Source organism: Danio aesculapii, chromosome 20, assembly GCF_903798145.1.
Source record: "Danio aesculapii chromosome 20, fDanAes4.1, whole genome shotgun sequence".
In the NCBI taxonomy this organism is placed as follows: domain Eukaryota; kingdom Metazoa; phylum Chordata; class Actinopteri; order Cypriniformes; family Danionidae; genus Danio; species Danio aesculapii.
Window position 1 is genome coordinate 28,063,292 of NC_079454.1, and position 23,803 is coordinate 28,087,094.

At 37.0% G+C, this 23,803-nt stretch overlaps 1 protein-coding gene across 1 annotated transcript in view; it reads right to left on the reverse strand.

Annotated features, from left to right (window-relative positions):
• btbd7 (BTB (POZ) domain containing 7) overlaps nucleotides 1–23,803 on the reverse strand; it is an 87,019-nt gene that overhangs the window by 1,436 nt on the left and 61,780 nt on the right. Inside the window, exons 4-11 of the mRNA XM_056480816.1 lie at nucleotides 20,739–20,947; nucleotides 17,092–17,167; nucleotides 14,170–14,330; nucleotides 11,695–11,838; nucleotides 10,480–10,669; nucleotides 9,751–9,929; nucleotides 7,598–8,005; nucleotides 1–5,739 (exon numbers count right to left, since the gene is read on the reverse strand). The exon at nucleotides 1–5,739 is cut by the window's left edge and continues 1,436 nt beyond it. Of these exons, the coding sequence (XP_056336791.1) occupies nucleotides 5,080–5,739; nucleotides 7,598–8,005; nucleotides 9,751–9,929; nucleotides 10,480–10,669; nucleotides 11,695–11,838; nucleotides 14,170–14,330; nucleotides 17,092–17,167; nucleotides 20,739–20,947 (2,027 nt within the window). The 3' untranslated portion in view covers nucleotides 1–5,079. The remainder of the gene's footprint in view (nucleotides 5,740–7,597; nucleotides 8,006–9,750; nucleotides 9,930–10,479; nucleotides 10,670–11,694; nucleotides 11,839–14,169; nucleotides 14,331–17,091; nucleotides 17,168–20,738; nucleotides 20,948–23,803) is intronic.

Below are 23,803 nucleotides of genomic sequence, written 5' to 3' on the forward strand. Positions count from 1 at the left end.
TCACTGAAACGACATGACAGACCTCAGATCTCCTCATTTCAGCTGCCTCGAAAGGAAGCGCCGATGCCAATTACTCAACGCTTGAGTTGCATGTAACAGTCATCTGGAAAAATCTGAACTCACGTGCGACTAAAAAGAGAAAATGAAATAAACGTGACATGTCATTGCAAGAGGTCTCTGCTTGTCAGACCACAGGTGGCCTGATTCAAAGTGGCATAGGTACAAGATGATGTACCCACTGCTCGGAAATACTGAGTTACGAACTCTCAACGCTGAGAATTTAAACTACTGCGCTTCTGACAAGAGCTTCTAACACATCAAAAGAAGCTACTAGTAAAGCAACTCTTGTGACAGGTGGATTGAATTGTTATTGTCATTGTCATGTTGACATGAAGCCTGGAGGATCCGCAAAAGATGAAAGGAAACCCGCGAGTGAGTCACCTGCTCTGAGAAACACATACAGGGTAAACATTATGCATTCTGAATAAAAGTGGTTAATAGAATCAGTTCGCTCAGCCTCCTTTTGCTGCAGAATGAGGTCAGGGAAGGTAGGCTTAAGTAGGCTGCGTTGCATTGCTTTTTGAGAGAACCGAAAGCTTGTGAAAGTCATGTTTTATCAAGATCTTATTTCAATGGAAAGATTTAAAGGAGCACTCCAATTCCTTTGAAAACAAGCTAATTTTACAAGTCACTTAGAGTTAAACAGTTGAGTCTGACCATTTTTGTATACGTTCAGCTGATCTCTGAGACTGGTGGGAGCACTTTTAGCTTAGCTTTGTATAAATCCTTGATTAGATTAGATCATTAACTCCTTACTATTCCTATTTAAAGCTTCACGATTCTGCAGTTACATTGTGTACGAAGACTGATGGAAAAGCTGACATGCTAGGAACTATACTCTCATTTTGGAGTAATAATCAAGGAAGTTTGCTGCCATACCATGGCTGCAGCAGGTGTAAAGATATTACACAGCATCCGATAATAGTTTCAAGCTAAGTAACTAGGCAATAGCGCTGCAAAATGTCATTGGGCCTGCTTCAGCCATGGTCCAGCCGCTAAGTTCCTTGATTGAGCTAGAAAGTAGCAACTAGTTACTTAGCTTGAAATTGCGCAGCGCTATTGCCTAGTTACTTAGCTTGAGAATATTTTCGGACACTGTGTAATATCTTTACACCTGCTGCAGTGATGGTATGGCAGCAAACTTCCTTGATTGTTTGTGTATTAATTTTTCGTTAATCTTAGTACACAATGTAACTACAGACAGGTCAAGCTTTAAATAGGAAAGCTTTTTTTTTATTATTATTTGAGCGAGATGCTAATGATCTGATTTATGCATAGCAAGGCTAAAAGTGCTCCTGCCAGACCTGGAAATCAGTTGAATAAAATCAAAAACGGTAAAACTCAATTGTTTAACTATACAGGACTTGTAAAATATAAAATATATCCAATAAAAAGTGGAGTGTTCCTTTAAGCAATAGAGATGGGATCTTCATGTATCTGAACAGTGGTAGAGAGAACTGCAAAACTACGTCCTTGACATTCAGAGGACAAGACGAGCAGGCCTCCTACCAAGCTCAGTCCATTTCAGTCTGACTTCCACTCTCTGAGGAGATTGCCTGCATCCCAGCCAGGGTCTGTGCTGGATCTATTTTTGGACATGACCCTCTGAAACTTTGCGGGACGGCAAACTGGAGCTCACCCACTCAGGGTTCACAACTCTTTCTGGCTTGACTCAGAGGTGGGCTGCAGTAGGAGTCCAGGAGGACCAGTGAGTTTCACTGCAACTGCATCAGGCAGCTTATATTACTGAACAACAACTAAGGGTGGATGGTGGATTACACATTTACGACCACCTGTAGATTAGGTATGCCATCTTGCATAATATTTACTCACTTTCTGCACATAAATATTGTCTATGCTCTATTTGTAAATGCAATAAATCAGCATGTCTACGAAAAGAGGAGAGAAACCTCTGAAAAATAAGTTGAGAATTTGTTTCTGGTCTCTTAATGATAAATGTTTCAAATTGACTAAAGTATAATGATCAGAGGTATAGAGTATAATGATCAGAGTGTCTCCCTGGCACAAAAGACCTTGTGATTTTAAATGGAGAACTATGTTACCCAAGGTGAGGCCTTAACTGCAGAGTCAGCAGTACTGACCCTACACCAACTCTTCAAGCCATCTGTAAATGTCAAAGAGTCCAGGACTGGATTGAGAATCAACTGATGATAGATGGTCCTTCTGTGATCACTGTCACCAAAGAATCTGCGTAACTATCATGGATCTTACTCAATTCAGCATACTAAGAGTCAAAGAAACCTAGTAGATGAAACGAAACGCTTCCACAAAGCAACACAAACTCCCATCTTTGGTCTAACTGTGGGTTCTTAACAGTCAAAAAAGAAAAAACCCAGTAAGATTGACCATCCAACCAAAGCTCAAGCCTTTTACCAGAGTATAAAACGTCTGAGCGCTTTTATCTGACAAGGACTAAAATGACATCCTAAGTATCTTGCAGTACATTTGTGCTTTCAACCAACCCAAGAACCATTCTTGTGCTCCAAGAAAAGAAGCACTCGAAGTGAAGAGTGTGGGATGGATATGACTGAGGATTGTTTGGGTATTCAACGGAGGTCCCACCCTGTCTAATACAACCAGAGGCGCTTATATAATAATATTGGACAGTGTGTGAAAATACAGTACCATCCCTTGTGGGGAAAGGCTATTGTTGATTATCTTAAAGGGATAGCTTACCAAAAAATGCTAATTACGTTATTATTTTCTCATGATCATGTCATTTTAAACCTGTTTGCCTTTCTGTATAATACAGAAGAAATTTTGAAGAATGTTTAAGGAATTTGTTTTGTCCATACAGTGTTGTTTTTGGACCCAATTGACAATTATTATAAAGAAAAAAGCAGATCTTTTGTGTTGTGTACAGTCATGCAGGATTAGAATGACACTGAGGTGAGTACATGATGACAGAATTGCCATTTTTGGCTGAACTAGCCTGCATATCTGCAGCGTCAGTGTGATGATCTGAAAAAGCTTCTTATTGTATGGAGAAGATGGCAAAAATTTAATTAAAAAGGAAAAGCCGCACTATTGCACATTTAAGAATACAGATATTTCAGATGTTAAAAATTCTTAAAATAAGTCACTTCATCAACTGGTAGGCTGTAATGTGTTTGTATGTGTGATATTGTTTCCTAAAGGGATAGTTCCACCTAAAACTAACTCTTTACTCACTCTCAAGTTGTTCCAAACATGTATTCGCTTTTTGCTTAACACAACTGAAATTTAAGAACGTTGGTAACCAGACAAATCTATGATCCTTATTGATTTACATTATATTTATAGTATTTATACTCTCATAGCCAAATGGATAGATCAACACCTGGGTTCCAACATATCTTCTTTTGCATTTAACAGAAGAAACTCATACACTGCAAAAACTGATTTTCTTACTTAGATTTTTTGGCTTGTTTCTGGTCCAAATATCGAAAAAAATTTAAATCAAGAAGAATTGTCTAGATAAGCAAAACATATCATCTTGTTTTAAGAAATAATATGCTAATATTAAGTGAGCTTTTCCTTAAAACAAGCAAACTAATCTACCAATAATGTAAGCAAAAACATCTCATGTCAAAAGTAAAAACAAGATTATTTTGCTAACCCCATTGGCATATTATTTATCTTTTTTTTTTTAGAGAAAACCACACTTAATATTGGCATATTATTTCTGAAAACAAGACAGTATGTTTAGCTTGCCTCTTGATATAAGAATTTTTAGATATTTGGATTAGAAAGACAAAAAAATCTAAGTAAGAAAAGCTTTTTTTGCAGTGTGCAAGTTAAAAACAAGTGGTGAAATGCACACCTTTAGATGAACTATCCCTTTAGAGTGCTGTGTGGCAAATAAAACCTAAATATTTCTCTTTAAAGTTTCTCTCTTCGTTTTTTTTTTTTTTTTTGCAAAGCAGGTTTATGACATCATAACTGTCGGTCTACTACTGACAGATCTAGCATAGAAAAGCTAATGAACTCGTGCTCATGGACTGCTGCCATCCCACAGAACCAGAGGACTGAGGATGTGGCGTGAGGTTGGTTTGATTGAGATTCCTGACCAATTCTGGAGAACGAGGCTGATAAGGATCAACCTACATTTGCCGTCTCTCAGGAATGGCATCAACTGCAGCCTTGGAAAGAGAATCTGAATGCAAAAGAGGGTGTCATTTCTTTGTTTGATACTACAGATAGTGTTTGTTTTTTCAAAAAGTAAAACACACTGGAATGAATCTGCAGATCTGGGTTGTGAAACAGTAAAACAAAGCCCCATTCACATTTAATGGTGCATCTGTGCCATTGTTATGCCTGATAAGTTGCCTCACAGGAGACAGGGGATTTCATTTGTTTTCCCTTTTATGTTCCATCTCGGCTTTTAAATTGCACAGGCTAATGTAAAAGCCGGCAAATGCGGCGGATTACACGAGCTATTACTGCCACTCTGCCCTCAGAAGAAGAAGGAGCCGTTTGTCAAGGACTAGACAAAGTAATGAGTTTGCAACTTATTGCCTTCATATTTTTTCAATTTACTCCTAAGGAACAAAATCCATGCATCTAAGTAAATATATATCTCTCTAGTCACCCAAGTCTATTCAGGGAAAGTAGAAGTAAAAGAAATATACTGCAACATCCGTACATTAATCTGCAGCATGTGGAAGAAACACAAAAAAATTGAAGGACCAGAACGTGCAGGTTTGCCAAAATGACTTCCATGGTTGTTCAGATCCCTCAGACTAAAACATTTAGCATTTCTGACCTCTTTTCATGGTGTGCGCACAACTAAACCAAGCTCTCCTCACTCTCGACTAGGTTTCAAAGCAATCTAAAGCAGTTTCACATGACATCTCTCTTCAGTCATCAGAAAAGCAGCCACTCGCATAGCTTATGGGCGTTCATCACTTCAAGATACTGTCGGCCTTTGAAAGAACACAAAGTGCAGGACTGCTGGTGCCTCACCTGTTAGCTTAAACTTAGCATTTAAATCAGTCTTCAGTCTCTTTTTATCAGGGGTCAGAGAGCAGACTTCCTGTAGAGGTATTCGGGTTTATTGGGAGATCGGCGGTCTCGCGCTCCCAACCCTCCCTCGTCCCCAGTCCCTACGTTTGCCCCTAAACCCAACCCTATTCCCTCAGGAGTGGGTCGTCGGCCCGTGGGCCATTCCTCATACTGTTCTGTGGAAGGGCCGAGCCCACAGGTGAGGTCAGTCTCGTTTATGGGCCGTGGCCTCTGAATGGCTTGCACAACACTGCCTTGTGAGACAATTGCCAAGTCTAGTCTTTGCGGAGGCTGTTCCAGCACATCCAAGCGAAGCGATTCTGAAGCCTCAGAGTAGGATGGAGGAGGTGCTCCTCCGCCTGCCTGACGCCCGTGGATGTAGAGATCTGGCCCACTGTACGGAGGCACATGGCGCCCTGGAAACTCGTAGAGGTCTGGGAAGTCAGGCTGCGGACCCTCTGGCTTGGGTTCGGCTGCGTGCCGCTTACGGGAGGAGTGTGGGTGACGGTTGGAGTAGCTGTGGGACATCGGAGGAGCTGTGGGAAGGTGAGGGTGGGAAGGTTCATGACTCTCCACCTCCATGGAGACCTCTGGAAGGCGCCGCTCCTTCAGAGTCATTGCTGAAACACCCATGGCGATGTCCGGCATGAACTCGTTGATAACAGGCTCCATATTCTGCAAAAATAAGTCAAACAAAACAACTGTTATCACTAAAGAAGCATGTTATTGTGGTTAAATACTGATAGGGATATAAAATATATATACATAGACATACAAATACATACAAGTTTCTCAGTATATATATTCTCAGTGTATATGTATATACGTATATATATATGTATATACGTATATATATATATATATATATATATATACGTATATATATATACGTATATATATATATATATATATATATATATATATATATATATATATATATATATATATATACGTATATATATATATATATATATATATATATATATATATATATATATATATATATATATATATATATATACGTATATATATATATATATATATATATATATATATATATATATATATATATATATATATATATATATACGTATATATATATATATATATATATATATATATATATATATATATATACGTATATATATATATATATATATATACGTATATATATATATATATATATATATATATATATATATATATATATATATATATATACGTGTATATATATATATATATATATATATATATACACGTATATATATATATATACATATATATATACACGTATATATATATATATATATATATATATATATACACGTATATTTACGTATATATATATATATATATATATATATATATATATATATATATATATATATATATATATATACACGTATACGTATATATATATATATATATATATATATATATATATATATATATATATATATATATATATATATATATATATATATATATATATATATATATGTATGTATATGTTAACAGTTGTTAACATCCTAGTTTACATCCTTTCTACAACATCCCGTTAATGCTAGAAACGGTGCATGTAATTTATCCATTTTAACAAATAAAAATACTTACAGGTTGTGGCTCACAATCCACAGCTTTGTCTATTATGGTTGGATGAGTTTTAAGCTGAATCCTGCACTGAACTGGGATAGATTCTGGAAGTTCTCCTTCATTAAATGTTAGCTATATATATTTATTATAATTCTTTGGAACATAATTCAAATTAAACATGTAGACCCAATTAAACTGCACTTCTCTCTTTGTGTCGTGTCCTTTGGATCCCCAAATATAAAATAAGAACAAGCTCTGTGGAAATGGCAGCATTTGGACGGCATTTTAGCTTTCTCTGCTATAACATTACAGCGCGTGTATGGGTGTATGCATGTAACCTGAAGCGTATCTCACTAGCCTGTATGTATTTTTTTTTGTAGTCGCCAAACATCGCTCGCTGTAGGCTTTGCTTAGCTAACTCTGTAAAAGCCAATGTCTTTCTTTGCATTGAACTTTGAGCGGATTACATACAGAGATGTTGTTTGTGTTCACACAGCTACATTACACCTCAACTAAAGTTTAAAATATGATATCATAGTGGACCACCCCTTTAAAATAACATTGGAATATTTCAAAATAAGCCAAAATGATCATTCAAAAACTGCAAAAAGCAAATGTCCAAAAGCATGAATAAGGGTTAAAAACACATAATTTGACAATGTTGAATGTAATCCTAAGCAAATATAAAATTTTTAACTATTTTTATGTATTGTATTAAAATTCATAAATTCACATTTTAAACTAAAAAACTTTTTTATTACACAATACAGAATAGCCAATACACATATACATACATATAAATATATATGTATATATATATATATATATGTATATAGAATAGCCAATACATATATATGTATATATGTTTAAGAAAAAAAAATAGAATAGCCTGTCAGTGCATTTCATGTAACATCAACATCAGAATATTGGTATTAATCACCATTTGCTTGTCAGGATGCAGATTCCTCCCTCCCTGTGCATTTGTGCAGTCTGGGGGCAGAGGCTTGGCTCCTGGAGGATAGACTGGGCTGCCCATTTTGGAAGAGGCCTGTCTGTGAAGAAGTGCATGATTGCAGGGGTAGGAGAAAGATCTGGAAGGAGGCTGGCTGGGGACCCGAGGTCTCCAGCCCGCTTTAAATTGCTGCTGGCCATGGCCCGGAGTGGTGGGGGGATGGTAAGGTGGAGGAGGTGGGGGCAGAGGGGGGTGGAAGCCCACCAGAGCCTCCAGGTCTGTGAACATGCTCTCAACAGCTGGTGTACTATTGACCCGGCAGCGACCTGACTGGCGCAGGGCCAGGACGGGACTCTCGTCTCCAAAACGCTCCTCGGGAAAGAATTTGTGCGGATTCTGAAACACAGAATACATAACCGTGAGGGAATATTTGTGCTAGACGTGCTTTAAAAATGAGAATTAATATGTTGTCTGGTATGCTGAAGAAGCTTTGAATGCTTCCAAGCTTTACAGCATAGGTTCTCTGATCGCTTAATGGCGAGAATAACAGCATATCACAGCAATTTAAGAGCTCAGGGTACTTCTAAAGCAAGAGCACAGTAATTGGAGAAACATTCTAGTCGAAACAAAATAAAGTGATGCAAAACAATAAAGCTGCCTTTCTGCTGCACAAATGGTTCACGAATGACTGTTGGAATTCTCCCACTAGTGGTAGCCGGAATGAACTTTCATTATAATTGTGTGCATGAGAGCTAAATAAGATAGTTAACGATAAAGATAAATAACAAACAAAAAGTTGTCAAGTTTTACAAGTTATTTAAAAAATAATAATAATTATTTACTTTTTAAATAGGTATGGTTCATAGGGCCTAAAATCAAATCATTGTCATTGTAGTGCAAACTTGCAACGTATAGTAAAATTTTTTGAGAGCTGCACGGGTATGTGACCGCATGAAGGCTGCGTGCCAGACGTATACTTTCGATGCAAAAGTATAAATCAGCCTTAACAAAGCGGGGTCACTCGACTCCACACGCGGTAGGAAAAATTATTGAAAAAATTGACCTGGAAAAATTTGATCGGTTCTGAACTTCGATTCAGATTACTTTTCAATTAATCACCCAGCCCTAATGGTTCATGTGACACCAAAGACTGAAGTATTAAAATTGTATATGCAAGAATCATAAAGATAATTTCAACACATTTTTAAGACTTTTTAAAGACCTTCTCAGAATATTATAAGGCCTCATCACCACTTCAAGTTTTAATCAGTATCAAACCTTTAACTTAATAAACAGTTGTTAATAAACAGTTAAAGTTAAATAAATCAATGGAGCACAACCATGCAACAGAACTCAAATAAGCTCAGAAAAAAACAAAGCATGAAAGAATAAATTACGTGGTTGTTTTCAGAGACAGGCTTTAGTCGCTGTTTAAACTCGTCTTTCTCCAACCAGGAGTACGCAAACTTACATTTTCCCATTTTGGAAAATGTAAGTTTCTCTATGGTTTCGCTACATGTGGAGAGCGTCACATCACCTTCCAGCGTTTGTCGCAAATTATGTGACATCACCCGAATGGAGGAGCGTGGCCGGACACACTTCGGCCCATACCAATCAAGTGGATCGAGCATGCCGTTGTTAATACCAGGAGAAAATTAAATATATTTATGCTTTTTTGGAGTCAAACACTTTGAACAATGCTTAAACAGATTTAAGACCTCGTAAAAACACCATTAAGACTTTTTAATACCTTTTAAGGTACTTAATTTTTTCATAATTGATTTATCAACTTTTGATACTTTTTAAAACCCAGATGACACCCTGATTAAACACATGACACAAATTAAAAGCTGTTTGCTATTTTAATGTATTATTTTACAGCACTACTGTTTTTAACACATTATTTCATCAAATAAATGCAGCCTTAATGAGCTTATTTTTTTGTAGTGCATTGGAGAAACAATCCTATCTGAATGACAAATTTTACTCTTATTTTCATTTGGACTATTCTCATTTTGGACTGGAAAATAAACCGTATCCATCAAAGGCTGGCGTAAAACTGACATGAAAGTCAGCGTGAGAGTCACGGTAGCCATAGCAACACTTGTCAGTCTCCACGCAAACAGGATGTACTGGGTTACCTGTAGGAGTTCAGCAGCCCCGTCTGGCAGGCCGAACTCTCTGAGCACACGAATCTGCAGCTCGTAGCTCACTGTAGCGCCTTCACCACAGTTCAGAGCAAACGCTCGCTGCACCTGATCTGTGTGACGCAGCTCCTGTAGCCTACGGATCATTTCCTTTACTACTGCCAACCTGGGCACTGAAGGACAGATGGGGGAGAAGAGCAGAACAGATGACTCGAGTTACAATTAATACTCATGAATAACTGCATCAATTAATAACAGTACATATCTGTTAAACAATATCAATACGTGATGGGCATATATGTCAGCGTTAAACAAACCTATGTCTATTATTAAATTGGATTAGAATTTTGTTTTACATAACACACACTGAATCACAAAGCTTGCTAAAATACAAGGCCAATGTTCCCACTCACATTAAATACACCTAAAAAAAATAAAAACACACTGAACTGGTTTGTGCAAAAGAATAACATGATTACCTTGAGAAAATAACGTTCCATGGTTTGATTTATCAGATTCAGGACTACATCTAGATTAGGACATAATCTATTTGGCCTCCGCAAAGCATCTCTCTAAAATCACTTGATTGTGAGTGTGACTCATTTCATCAAGCATAACCGAGTTCTGTACACAGATATACAGTGCCCAGCATGATTAGTCTTGGACTAGAAGATTGGCTGAAATAACACATCGTTACGAGGCATGAATGAGTGCTTAACCCACCTGGTATCTCATTAGCAACCACAGACGGCGGAGCTGATTGGCTGCCAGCCATTTGCTGGTGGTTGATCATGTGACAACACTGGGGGACGGCATTGTTCACCATGTACAGTGTGTCGGGCACGTTGGACATACGAACCATGCGCAGCCGAACCAGATCGGTCTGCTCAACCATCATCTCCTCAAGAACCGCCTGGAGAAACACATGTATGCAAGACTAGGTGCAAGTTGTAATGTAAAAAAAAAACAATCTATTTATTATATTAAGATAATTTCATACACAATGTTAAAATCTATCAGAGTTTACTAAATTTGCATATTGAATGAATTCTATTGTATAATATCTTAAACTAATTGGATAGTTCACACAAAACTGAAAATTCTGTCATAATCTACTCATTATTCATGAGTTTTTTTCTGTTGAACACAAAATGAGTCATTTTTAAAGTCCCCAAGACATCAAAACCAACCATATGGTTTGTTTGTTCACATTGCTAGCATGTTACTAGTAACATTGCTAGTAAGAAAAAAAAAAAGTTTGCTCTTCTAATCTTTAAAATATAAAATTGTTTATGGAAAGCATCATTGATGGACTGAGATATTGAATTGAACCGAACTGATGGCATTATAATCGTAACTGAACTGAACTGAGATGAACTTTGAGACCCATGTAGGTTCAGACCTCTAGCAGGAGGCATCTGTTAGATTGTAATAACTCTTCTAAAACCCCTTTCCCGATCTTTCTGAATGAAATGTTCAGCCATTCAGCCCGCGGTAGAAAGAACAAGCCACGCCCACTGTTTGCTCATTTAAAATTCCGTTTCTCTAGGAACTGCATCACAATACGAAAAGAAAACAATGATCACAGCTTCCAGTTCATTGAGACTTTAAAAATTATGGAAACCACTAATGTCCATACTATTTGTTTTCCTGCTATGGATGCAAATGACTACAGCTTTTTAATATTCTTCAAAATATTGCCTTTTGTGTTCAACAGAAAAATTACTCCTAAAAATTTGGAATCACTTGAGGGTGAGTAAATAGTGAGTCAATTTTCATTTTGGAGTAAAATGTCTCCAAGTACTTTATTCATAATTTGCCTACCTTATTAAACTAAGTATTTTGGTTATTGACTTATAACCCAGTGATGGCTGATCACCTTTTCAGCCTGTAGTAATTCATGTTAATGTTCTGGTGAGGTGAGGAAGTGTATCTTACCTTGGCCTCCTCCACATAAGGAGAGAAGAGGCGTGGGCGCACATAAATGCCAGCACTCTTCTGCCGGAGCCAGGCGTTGGCTTTGCCTCCCTCTGCTGTGGGCAGCATGTCAGATGGAGGGGTGCTAATCAGACCTCTCTTCATCTGTTAAAGGCAGAGCAAATGTCTTTACCAATACTTCACGAGAGTGGTCAGGAAGAATGATGAAAAGATGAAGTCATCTGCTGAAGCATTGGCACTCTAAATATCCCTTCTTGATATCTGGCATATTACATAACGCTATACTCGTAGATCCTCCAATATCAACATTTTTGTAATTTTTAGTTAGTGTATGCCTTGCAGAAAAACATGTTACACAATTAATTTTTTACGCAGAATGACTTATGTCTTTGTAGTTTAAGGCCCCAATATACATCTAATGAAACCAAAGAATGAACTGAAATGAATAAATCTGGCCAAAACCATTTAGAGTTGGTTTCGGTAGTTTTAAACAGCTCATCAAAGCAAACTTTTTCTTCGTCATGGTTCCTAAACACCCTTGAGCTACTAAGGGTGTACTCACACTATGTACAGTGGCCTTGAAGGGGGGCCAAAGCACGCTTGTCCTCCCTCCCGTCTCTCCCGACAGCATGCACTCACATGGCATTCAGGCCTGAGCACACTTACGCCATCGATGATGCACTGTTCAGTAACGCTCTCGCTCAGCACAGTGGAGATTTCTTTAGTTATATTCTTTAAGTCGTTTATGATGCAGTGACACGCAGTCAAATATTTCGCAGAACAGATCAGCCACTTTTGACGCTCGTAAACAATCATAAAGACCTCATGCTGCAGGAATTAAGAGGTTTGCTGGAGTTGCAAATGATGTGCAGTGAGGGGTTTGCTTCTTTAATAAACTACGACAGTTTGCATTCATTGAACAGTAAGAATGATTAATAAACACATATGAAACAGTCCCTTAAAAGTCACGTCTCGTCTCGTCTTCAGTTTCGGGCTCAGGCACGCTCACACTAAAGCTACCGCACCAAAGAACAAGTTAACCGCGCTCTGGCACACCTCTTCCAACCGGGTCAGGACGAGTCACAGCACTCACACTTCTCAAACGATCCAGGATACGGGCCTGGGCATGGTTCGGATAGCATAGTGCGAGTACACCCTAATTGTCTGTGGTGACTATGGAATCAGTGGGCTTGTTCCGGAACTCCTCCTTCTTTGATGTGCAATTGATTTGTATCTTGTACAGATGTATTCGCACCTGTGTGATCACTTGCAGATAGATTTTAAGAACATGAAAGGCATCACACATTTAAAGGGAAACGCCACCCAGTTGCGCCACATTTTTTAAAGTACTAAACATTATTGTCTATGAATGTACACACACTGGCAGTGCCATTCGATGTATATCCATGGCTAATGGAAAACAATGTAAAGATGAGGCACACAGCGGCGGCGTTTCAGTTTGCAAGAGGCTAGAGAAGGCTGTTTGCCAGATGTTTATGAAACTGGGGTATTAGGAGTACTTATGAGCAGGATTTTCAAATTTCTTTTTGCCCTCAAATTAAGAATGCCAGACACTTACAGTGCACTCAATCTACTAAATGGGCAATAAATAACTAAATTCTTAATTAAAATAGTTGGCATAAGGATATTTGTTATATATAGTTCTATAATTTCATTTAGTTTCCAAGGAAATACTTATGAATAAATTAAATGTTAAAATGTAAATATAGATATAAACAGACAAAACATTTTAATATGCTGATTAAATTCTCAAGAAGAATTTCTTATTGACAATCTTGGTAAAAAAATAAAAAATAAATAAAAATAAATAAATAAATATAAATAAAATCCCCATTGCAACAGAGAAATACTGGGAAATCTCTGTAGACTGAAGGCATTTCATGCCGTTCAGCCTTATAATCTTAAAATGTGAATGCGAATTGTCATCACTTTAGATATTACGCTAGATAATCATTTAAATACTAGCTCTGACGTGACATTGGTGAAGCAACAATGGTTTCTGCTGTTCTGTCCGTCAGCTGCAGATGTGAATGAGTGGCGGAAGAAAGCAGTTCCTCTTACAAAAAGGTTAAGACTCTGCGTGTTTGATTTTTTTTTTTATATACATGATTACGCTGTCAAACTGTTGTATAAACGCAATATCACACTTGTAGCATTGCGATGTGGCTGTATATCGTCACTGGTGGGGGCACAAAGGTGCAACGCACACCTCCCACCAATGCCACTATACAGCCACAACGCAATGCTACAAGTGTGATATTGCTCATATATTTTAGTATCAAAGTCATTTAATAATAACAAAAACAAAAAGCACAGACGCCAAACTTTTAAACGGTTTTAAACTACATTTAATAGAAGCTGCACAGAGCTAAAATGCATTTTGCATGCTTGAAAACTCTGTGACTCTCCCTTAATGCTCCTGTTTAACTGTAAAACCACGTTAAACACACTCACCGTGTCAGAGAGAACCTCACTGTTGGCAGGTAATATGTGCTCGGTTCGGACGAAAGGCAGCAGCGGAGAGAGAATCTCTTTAAGCTCTTCCAGGTCCAGATCCCTTCTTTTCACGCCACGTTTATTCACACTATGTGCAGTACCACTTAACAGGTTAGGCTCTGGGGAAACACAGAAACGCAGAGCTTTATCCACCTTTTTCCCACATCCCATGACACTTTGCGTGAATTATGGGATTAACTTCCCAACAAACAAACAGACAAAAAAAGTAAAGTGATAAAACAACTGAGTACAATGTTCTCAATTCATACACAGTATTAAAATACAACTTATTAGAATTGCCAAAATACTTTCAGTAGAGCATGAATAAGCTCAAAATCTCGAAACAAGTCTTTATTATGCACCAATATTATAATGCGTTAAATATCACTGTACTGTACAAAGAGAAAATTATCTTTAGGAACAAAATACAGTGATCACAGTGACACAGATATGCTTGTGATACTAATGTCATCATAAAAACACCAAACTTAATGATGAATATAAATAAAAGCACAAAGCAATATGTACCTGACCCAGTTCTCACAATGGATTATTAGTAACATAACCTTGATAATAATTAAAATGCTTTGTTTGAGTTCTTTTAAATGGAAGTTCCCCATACTCTATAATTTTAAGCACTGTAATCACACAAAGGTGGCTATACAGAATAGATGAGCATTTGAGATGGAGGAAACAGTGACCCAACTCTTTTATCCCACAATATAAATTAGACAAAGATGGGTGGGAAGGGGTGGGTGCGTCTTCTAGAGGATTAGCCGGATCACTATGCAGCTCCACTGACTGCTGCTGTGCCCTTGAGCAAGGAATTTAAGCTGCTCTGCTTCAGGATGCTGCACTGCAATGGACCCTGAATCACTATCTCCTGTACACCTCAGATGGCAAATTAGGATCATGTAAATAAAGATTGTTAATGACAAAATGAAATTTTCACTGCTGTTTCCTTCTAGAATGTGTTTCGGGAGGAAAAAAAGCAATCAGACGCCGTGTTTGTGGTTTGGCAGCAGCTATAAACGTTCGAGGCAGTGTAAGCTTGGGTATATTTGATTCTATTGGGTACACAGAGCGAACGCAGACCCAGGTCTGGAGCCGCCAGCCATATGCTATGCTTCTGTATTGCAGAGCACTTGGCCTGATTTCTCAGTTCTGAGCCAGTCAGAGTCATTACTAGACATTAGGAGGATTGGGGAATAAATCATTAGACTGGCAAGGTTCAGACCACCATCTATGGCAAGAGGTGGAAACAGGGATTGATTCAGCGACAGAGAAACAACGTCTGGCTCGAAATAAAGTGTGTGTGTTTAAAGAAATGGAAACTAAAGAAATCATTCAGGCAAAAACAACAAATGCGGTCATCTATTAAAAAGTAGTAGTTTGACAGCTGACAAGCTCAAAAATCACCAAAGTCTCAATATCATTTACGTACTACAAGTTGGAACCTGGAACTTTTTATGATTTTATTTAATGAAACAGTTTTTTCAAGTTTGACAGTGTATTTTAATCATTTATATTTTGTAGAATTAATACTTTTCAGCAAACTCAAAGGCAACTGAAAAAAGAACTATGAATTATTTTATACAATGTTTAATAATTAAAAAAAGCTTCATGTTTCAAGCATTCAAGCAAATATGGTACTTTTAAATCACAGGTTCCACAAAAATATCCACAACTTTAATGATAATAATGATACAGTTTTTGAGCTTTATATTAAAATAATTAGAATTAGGGCTGCACGATTAATTGAAAAAAAAGATCATGATCATTCAACCCTACACTTGATCTTAATTCCGCTTTATGATTCAGCCAATTATATGTTCAAGTTTAGGAGAGAAGTGTACAGGCGGCCGCACAAGTCTTCACATTGTTTATATACATTGCTCAGCGATGTGGACACCTCCAAATAGTGTTAAAATTGTCACATACTGTATTTCTAAGGTATAATTCACCCAAAAAACTGTCTTAATGTAATGACGTATTCTCGGTCGCGACATCACACAAGCTGATGCACTGTTTGTTTACTTCCAAGAGGACGCGCACATGCACGCCAGTGATGACTTTAGTGAACAGAACCTGCAAATCTGTGAATAACAGGTAATAAAGTAGTAAATAATGTTCAGTTTGTTGCACAGAGCAATTGTTTGGGAGCCACGTGGGAAGTATGATTTGCATGGTTTTTTTTCAGTGACATTGACCATGACATGAGCGTGAAAATCATTTAAATGATGATATTGCATTTTAGAGTTATGATTACAACAAGCATTTCTTTCATAGCGAACAAAAAGTGTGGTGCGTGAAAATAAATGTTTACTGGGTCAGTATAACAACTCTAGCCTATATAAAATGTTGAATATAATGGAAGAGGGAATCTGATAATGACAAATGTCTGATTTTACCAGTGAAACAAAATTGGCTAATAATGTTGTCAATGACAAATGACAAGCTTATGTCTCAAACATTACAATAGAACATTAGAATAATGAATATTCTAATGTCATCACTTTACTGTGAATTAAAAAACAGGACATTTTTAAAGTCTGTTTAAGTCGACCATTCAAAGTCTATACAAAATGTAGCATTTTAACCAACAGTATACCTACACACAGGCCTAATATTATTATTGTTGTTTTACTATATGTTTGAGAATTAACAATAATAATAGCCTACTCATATTAACCTTTATTTTACATCTACGGAATCGCGAGAAAAGCGTGATCTTGATTTTAAGCAAAAAAAAAAAAAAAAGAAAAAAAAAAAAAAAAGAAAAACGTGATTCTCATTTTAGCCAGAATCGTGCAGCCCTATTTAGAATAATTTCTCATGGATCACTTTTTTTAATGCCATATCAATGTCTGTGAGTGATACCTCTATCAGCCATCCTCTTGATGAGTTGGTGTTCGCCCCACTTAACAACATACTTCAGGATGTCCTGCTCACTGGCCTGTGAAAAGGGGAGAGGAACAGTACAAGTTTATGTTACTGAATTTAGCCAGCGCTGCAAGGCTGAAGGAACTGCTTGAATGCAAGCTTAAAGATGGTGTATATATAATACAACAGCAGAACAATCTCCACAAGAAAAACAGGATATATAAAACCACAGCAGAAGGTCCTGCAGGTGCCAGGTGAAACCTGAGCAAAATGATTTTGCCACTATCTCATCTTTTACTGAGAATATTGCACAGCTCAAATCTCATTTCACCCATCGGCAGAAGCCGATCCAAGTTTAATAGATTAACCCTTAAGCTAAATTACATTTTTAATATCAGGATCCCCACACTTGTTCTTAAATGTTAGTTTTTGCTATCCATTTAAATGCAGACTGAAATTCAGTGGCGACAGAGAGCGAGGAAATTTTACTCTACACAAGCTAGAAAAATGCTCACTGATTGCAATCAGATTAAGTAATTACATCTAAACCTGTAAAACAAGCCAAACATTCACTGATATTTACAGGTTTTCCATGGTGATGACCATGAATAATTCATTTAATCTCACTTTTTGCAGGCTTAGTATCTGTCAAACCCGCACTAGTCTCTGTTTACAAATTCTCGGTCACTGCAGGGATTACACTATATCAACAGGTTTGACCCGAGGTAGAGTTAGCGAAGACTTGTAACCATTGAAGAGAGGAGTGTAAAGGTGCTAACAGACTTGTGTGTGCCAGGCTAAATCCCAGATGGGGTTACAGCTCTCTATATAAGCTCACTGAGGAGACGCAAAGAAGTCATCTGATACAGCTGACTCATTTGTCCAAAAACAACAGCAGATGACCTTTAAGAGAAGGGAGAGCTGATCAACAAAGATCGATAAACAGACTGATACTACCACTAGCGCTCTTGCTGGAAACCGATAAGCCCAAAGCTCTGCAATGATTTGTGGATTGAAATAAACACAAATTTCCCAATAGTGCAATATGATTCAGTTACCTTGAATTACCTCTGCATGTTTCCAGAGACAAAAAAAGCTTGACCTTATCATAACAGCACAGCAAATATGTGCAACAGACTTTACAGTGAAGAGGTTTAAAAAGACTGAGTGAGAAAACTTCATTTAAGTTTAAATCACATCAGCATTTCCCAACCTTTTCCTCAGGAAACTCATTTTTAACAAGCTATTTCCCCCCCAAAAACACCTTTTTATTTATTTTTTTGGACAAATGAATATAATTTGTAGGATCCAATTACGCAAGCTGTTTAAACAACCTTTGAGAATAACAAACAGTTATTATATATATTTTCTCTTACCTTGCCCTTGTAAAATGTTGTGCCATTTCCCCCCAATAACATAAAATTTAATTAACCTAGAAGGTCATAAACATGCCTGCATATTGAAACTCTGGAGGTAGAGCTGTGGAATATAATCACTTTTACGATGCATTTTTACAGTGCTTACATATTAATCTTTTTAAATCCACCTACATTAAGCTCTAATATTAAAACCGAAGCAAGCGCCTCTGACGTCCAAACCATTCTGACAGAGACCGCACATTTGAAAAGAAAAACATCTGACTGTAGCTGTATTAATGTTTTTTAGACAAACTTAAATATATGTTTGCTTAGCATGTATTTTTATATATCTGTAAATATATTATGCTTAAGAAAAGCCAAAAACTTACATACTGCACCTTTAATTTTCCCTACAAACTACTTTTGAGAACTAAATATGATTTTTTATTTAAAAAATGTACATTGCGAATTTGACTATTTATCATTATAATTATCTAACCCACTCTATAAAATTAATAACACAAAGCATACATAACATAATACATATCTGTATTTATAGTGCTGATCATTTAAATCACAATTAGCACCCGAAGCCGGAACCCCCCAAACTGGACAATCTACCAATGGGAAATCCAGATAGTCAATCGGTATACGGCAGGGGTGTCAAACTGCCAGCCCGCGGGCCATTTGCAGGCCCCCCCCCTACTCTTCCCTCCGACCCACAACTGATGTCCAAAATATATTGAGTGTTTTATTTTGGGCCGAACAAAATGTTTTGTTCGGCCCAACAAAGCATATATTTTTGAATCACTATCATTGTTGTGTTGTCGCATATCCACTTGTAGTTTGAGCCCCACCGACTGGACATTTAAGGTACTGTACTACATCTTCGGGTTACTTTCGGTTACTCTCAGTCTGGGTCAAGAGTAACGCACATGCAGAATATTTCTTGGGCTGATTTAAAAGTAGAAATATGTCCGTAAGTGCTCTATTTTTATTAAAGCTATATTTTTGTTAATTTTAAAGGGTCATTTAATTACAGCCAGTTTTATACCACCTGTTTTTTGCTGTAGAATCACTTTTTCATGGCTTATTCGTTATGCTGGTGGTGTAAATATGATATTTTTCCTAATATTTGTTTCAAATGGCCTCATTAATAGATTTTACTAATATGCATATTGAGAATTGTATAAAAAAATGTGCATTAGTAAAATTTTACTGCTGGCTGAATTGAACATATTAAAGTAAATGTGAATATATACATACATACTTTTCCCCTCTGTTGTAGTTTTACAAACATGAATGATATTGAGAAGAACAATTGCCAGCAAAGTTAATAAAGTTACCCAACTGCATTCTGGTGTCTTAAGGCTCGTACACACCGGGATGCTTTTCGTTTGGAATTATCGTCAGCGTTTGAGACATTTTTCTGCATTCAAACCCAATCGATTTTCACTAGTGTAATAAAAAACAGAAAAAACAGGCGCTTAATAAAAAACAGAAAGACCCCGGTGCACAGGTTGACGATACACAATTTTAAGCTTCTGACACACGCTTGTAACACAGAAGAAGAGAGCAAGTTGCCACATTTAAAAAAAGTTACTGGCGATTCGAACAAGCATGAATGGTTCAAGTAGCAGCTCCAGCTCTAGCGATGAAGAAATGATTATTGTTCACCAGTGCAATAAGCAGCTCTACGTTCATATCAGCTCTGGGCATCTTCTTCAATGTGCGCTCGTATTGACAGTTTTGCACTTGAGCGCCTTTAAGTGCTGTTTACTGTAACTTCAGCAGCTCTGTGCACGTGAACAAAAGTGCCAATTTGATTGGTGGAGAAGGTTTCTATAAAAATGAAGCTTTTACACATGCCATTTTGCTCTTTGGTGTGCACGATCACATTAGCATCCTTTATTTAGCCACGAGGCGTTAAACGTCAACAGAAAACGCGAGCAAATAGCGTTCTGGTGTGAACGAGCCTTTACGCTATCCGTTAAACTTTTGGTTAAGCAATTGATTGGGACAGATTAGTTATTATTATACCTATTATTAAATTGTGGTACTTTTTAATAGCAATTTAAACTACCCCTTCAATATGTACAACAAAACAAAAAACAAGAAGAAGCTTTGATACTCTGGGGAAGAATGTCTGAGTGAATCAATTAAAGTACATCAGGTTTCCTGTTTTTTTGTGTGCTAGAATGTTAAAACGGCCCACCTATGAATTGTCGGTCACTGATATGGCCCCCCGCCAATTTGAGTTTGAGACCCCTGGTGTACAGTCATTACCTGCAGGTAGTCAGACTGAATGGCCGCCAGTAGGTGCTCCTTGCTCAGCTCGTAGAGGACGTCAGAGGTCATGACCTGGCTGAACTCCTCGCACAGAAAGTGCATGGCCTGCCGATGAACCCATTTAGACCCATAGGGCTGTGAGCTCCACTTCAGGATGGCCACCACCGAGTCCAGAGAGATGCTGTCTGCCACAATGTCTTCACAGCCTAAGACAGATAAACAACATCACCACATTTTATTTAGACATAAACAAGGCTTCAGATGCTCTTAAGCATACAAATCCAAACGAAGTTAATCAAGATTTTAAAACAAAAAACACGGGTGGTCGATATGCTCTTAGAATATTGGCACTGCTTCCATTTGCCCTCCAAGTGATTTTATTCATTTTCTGAAATATTTGTCTCATCACAGAGGTTGTAATATAAGACGTCAAGAAAGGTTTTTAAATAAACTAGGAATATGTTCTACTGCAATACGCAGATATGTCGAAAATATTAATGAAAACGTATGCATTTAAATGTCACTGTGGGAACCAATGAATAATTTACCCAATTATTCCAAATGAAAACACTGCTTTATGCCGCTTCAAACTGTGCCTTGAATTACTGATTTGATCTGTTTTGTCTCTTCCATTCAATTCTTTTGGTCTCCTTTTACAGTCATCAAAGACTGAATGTCAGCAGAGAGGCATTCAGTGCAGTTTAATCAGTAAAATGCCACCGCTTTTTTCCCCCTGTGCTTGATACAAAGACCCCCGGAGCAGTGGAGAATTTCAACTCCAATGCAATCCAAGCCAAGTATCTCTAGAGAGCAAGCTTGGTTTTCCCTTTCTAACAGGCATTATGAGAAATTCTGTTCTGACAATAGTTTGTGTACAGAATAGTGAAGATTTATTGTGTTGCACCCAACAAAACGCATTAATTTGATCAAAAGTGACAGTAAGGACTGCTTCAAACCTATTTGGTCTCTTTGTTTTGAACTTTCTTCTCATCAAAGGATGATGCAAAAAATGTGTTATGCTTTCAACATTAGATTTAGGCAATAAAACTGTTAATCAGAAATGTTCTTGATTACCAAAAATAATGTTTTTGGAAGAATCATGTGACACTGAACGCTAGATTAATGACTGCTAAAAATTAAGCTTTGGAATCCAATTAAAATGTATTAAATTAATTAATAATCACTGTAATACTGGATTTTTAAAAATGTAGCCTTGATGAGAAAAATATTGACTAAAATGTTTAAAAACTTTAAAAATTGATTATAAATTGTGTAAACAAACTGCACTGAATTACACACAAATTAGTGTGAAAAAAAGTGGAAATACTGAGATGCTATTTTCTATTCACTAATCATCTTAAAATGTAGACTATGAAACCCAACAGTCAACTTTATCAAATGAGTGTAGTTAACTCACCATTTACTGAGAGTTAATTCTACTCATTTGACAAGAGTTAATTAAATACCTCACTACTTTAACTTAAATCGAGGAAGTTCACAGTAGATTAGTTTAACAACATAAATAATTTGTAGCAATCGGTTTCCTCAAAAGGTTTGATTTGCCTTAACTTATTGGGTTTTACAGTACTCAGTTGGTTTGAATTCTTCATTTATTGGGTTTTACTGTGCTCAAATTGCTTTGTTTACTCAAATGGATTAGGTTCACAGGACTCATTAGGATTAGTTTTTGAACTTAAATGGTTTGTTGCAATCTGTTTCCTCACACGGTTTGAGTTACCTTAACCTTTTGGGTTTTACAGTGTATGGAAAGAGAGCAGCATACATAGTACCTGACAAATCGCTTCAAGTTACATACTATACATGAAAAAAAATAGCATGGTGATACAATGTGAGTGAGAACCTCCTTAAAGAGTGAACTACTTCTTAAAGTGTTCAGACACACTGTGCTGATCAGTACCATTAAATATTCAACTGCCTGATCTGAGCAGATGCTTCTCTCAAAGCTCTAGAGATGCCATTACATTTTCAAACGACGCATTTAGTAAGTACAGATAAGCTGTTTTTTAAGCTTTCAGTCTTCATGGAAAAACTCATAAGGGTGACCTTGGAGATGTTAATGAAGCGATGAAGCTAAAAATGACAAGCATCTGTAGATTTCCCATGCCATAACACCTGACTTGGACCACACACTCGCAGATCACTTTTTGGGTGCACCTGTTCAACTGTCTGTTCATATAATCTAATCAGCCAATCAGATGACAGCAACACCGCATGCATTTTGGTATGCAGAGGTGCTCAAGATGATAATCTGAGTTTAAAACCAACCATCAGAATGGGACAGAAAGATAATTTATGTGACTTAGAACGCTTGTAGGTGCCAGACAGGTTGATTTCAGAATTGATGCCAGAGGTTAGAGGAGAAACACCAGCATCATTTGAGCTGAAAGATGGACAATGGTAGGTCATTTAACTACTTTTTACAAACAAGGTCTACAGATGAGCATCTCTAAACACTCGGGGTGTAATGATACACTTCAGTCATGATTCGATACGCATCTCAATACTGAACTCACAATACAATATTATCTCAATATCATATACTAAAATAGTTTTATTATAATTATTTCATTTGGTAAAAAAAAAACTAAACCTATATGCAAGTCTATAGAACATATGTAGTCCTACTGTTAAATTGCTACATTTTGTATAGATTGGACTGGCAGACTTGAATCGATTTTAAGCCTAGATGAATGCTTGCATATACTGAAGTATGCACTACAAGCGTCTTGTCGCATAATGACATACTCATGGGGGTGTCCTTTTTCTCAGTAAGCAAACCCAAATGTGTTAGCTCATGTTTGACTTCACACCTGCAAATATGTCATTATGCGACCTAGTACAAAAAGGAGAAATTGGTGAATAAAGCTGACTCTTACAAAACTCTTGATAAAACAAAACTCAATATCAAATCACATGGTTTACATCAGTGACACATATTGTCACATTACTTTGCGATATCTCAATATTATGAAGCATCATTAAACCCCAATATACAACACAAACCTTGCAGCAGCAGCAAAAGAAGAGCACACAATTTGGCT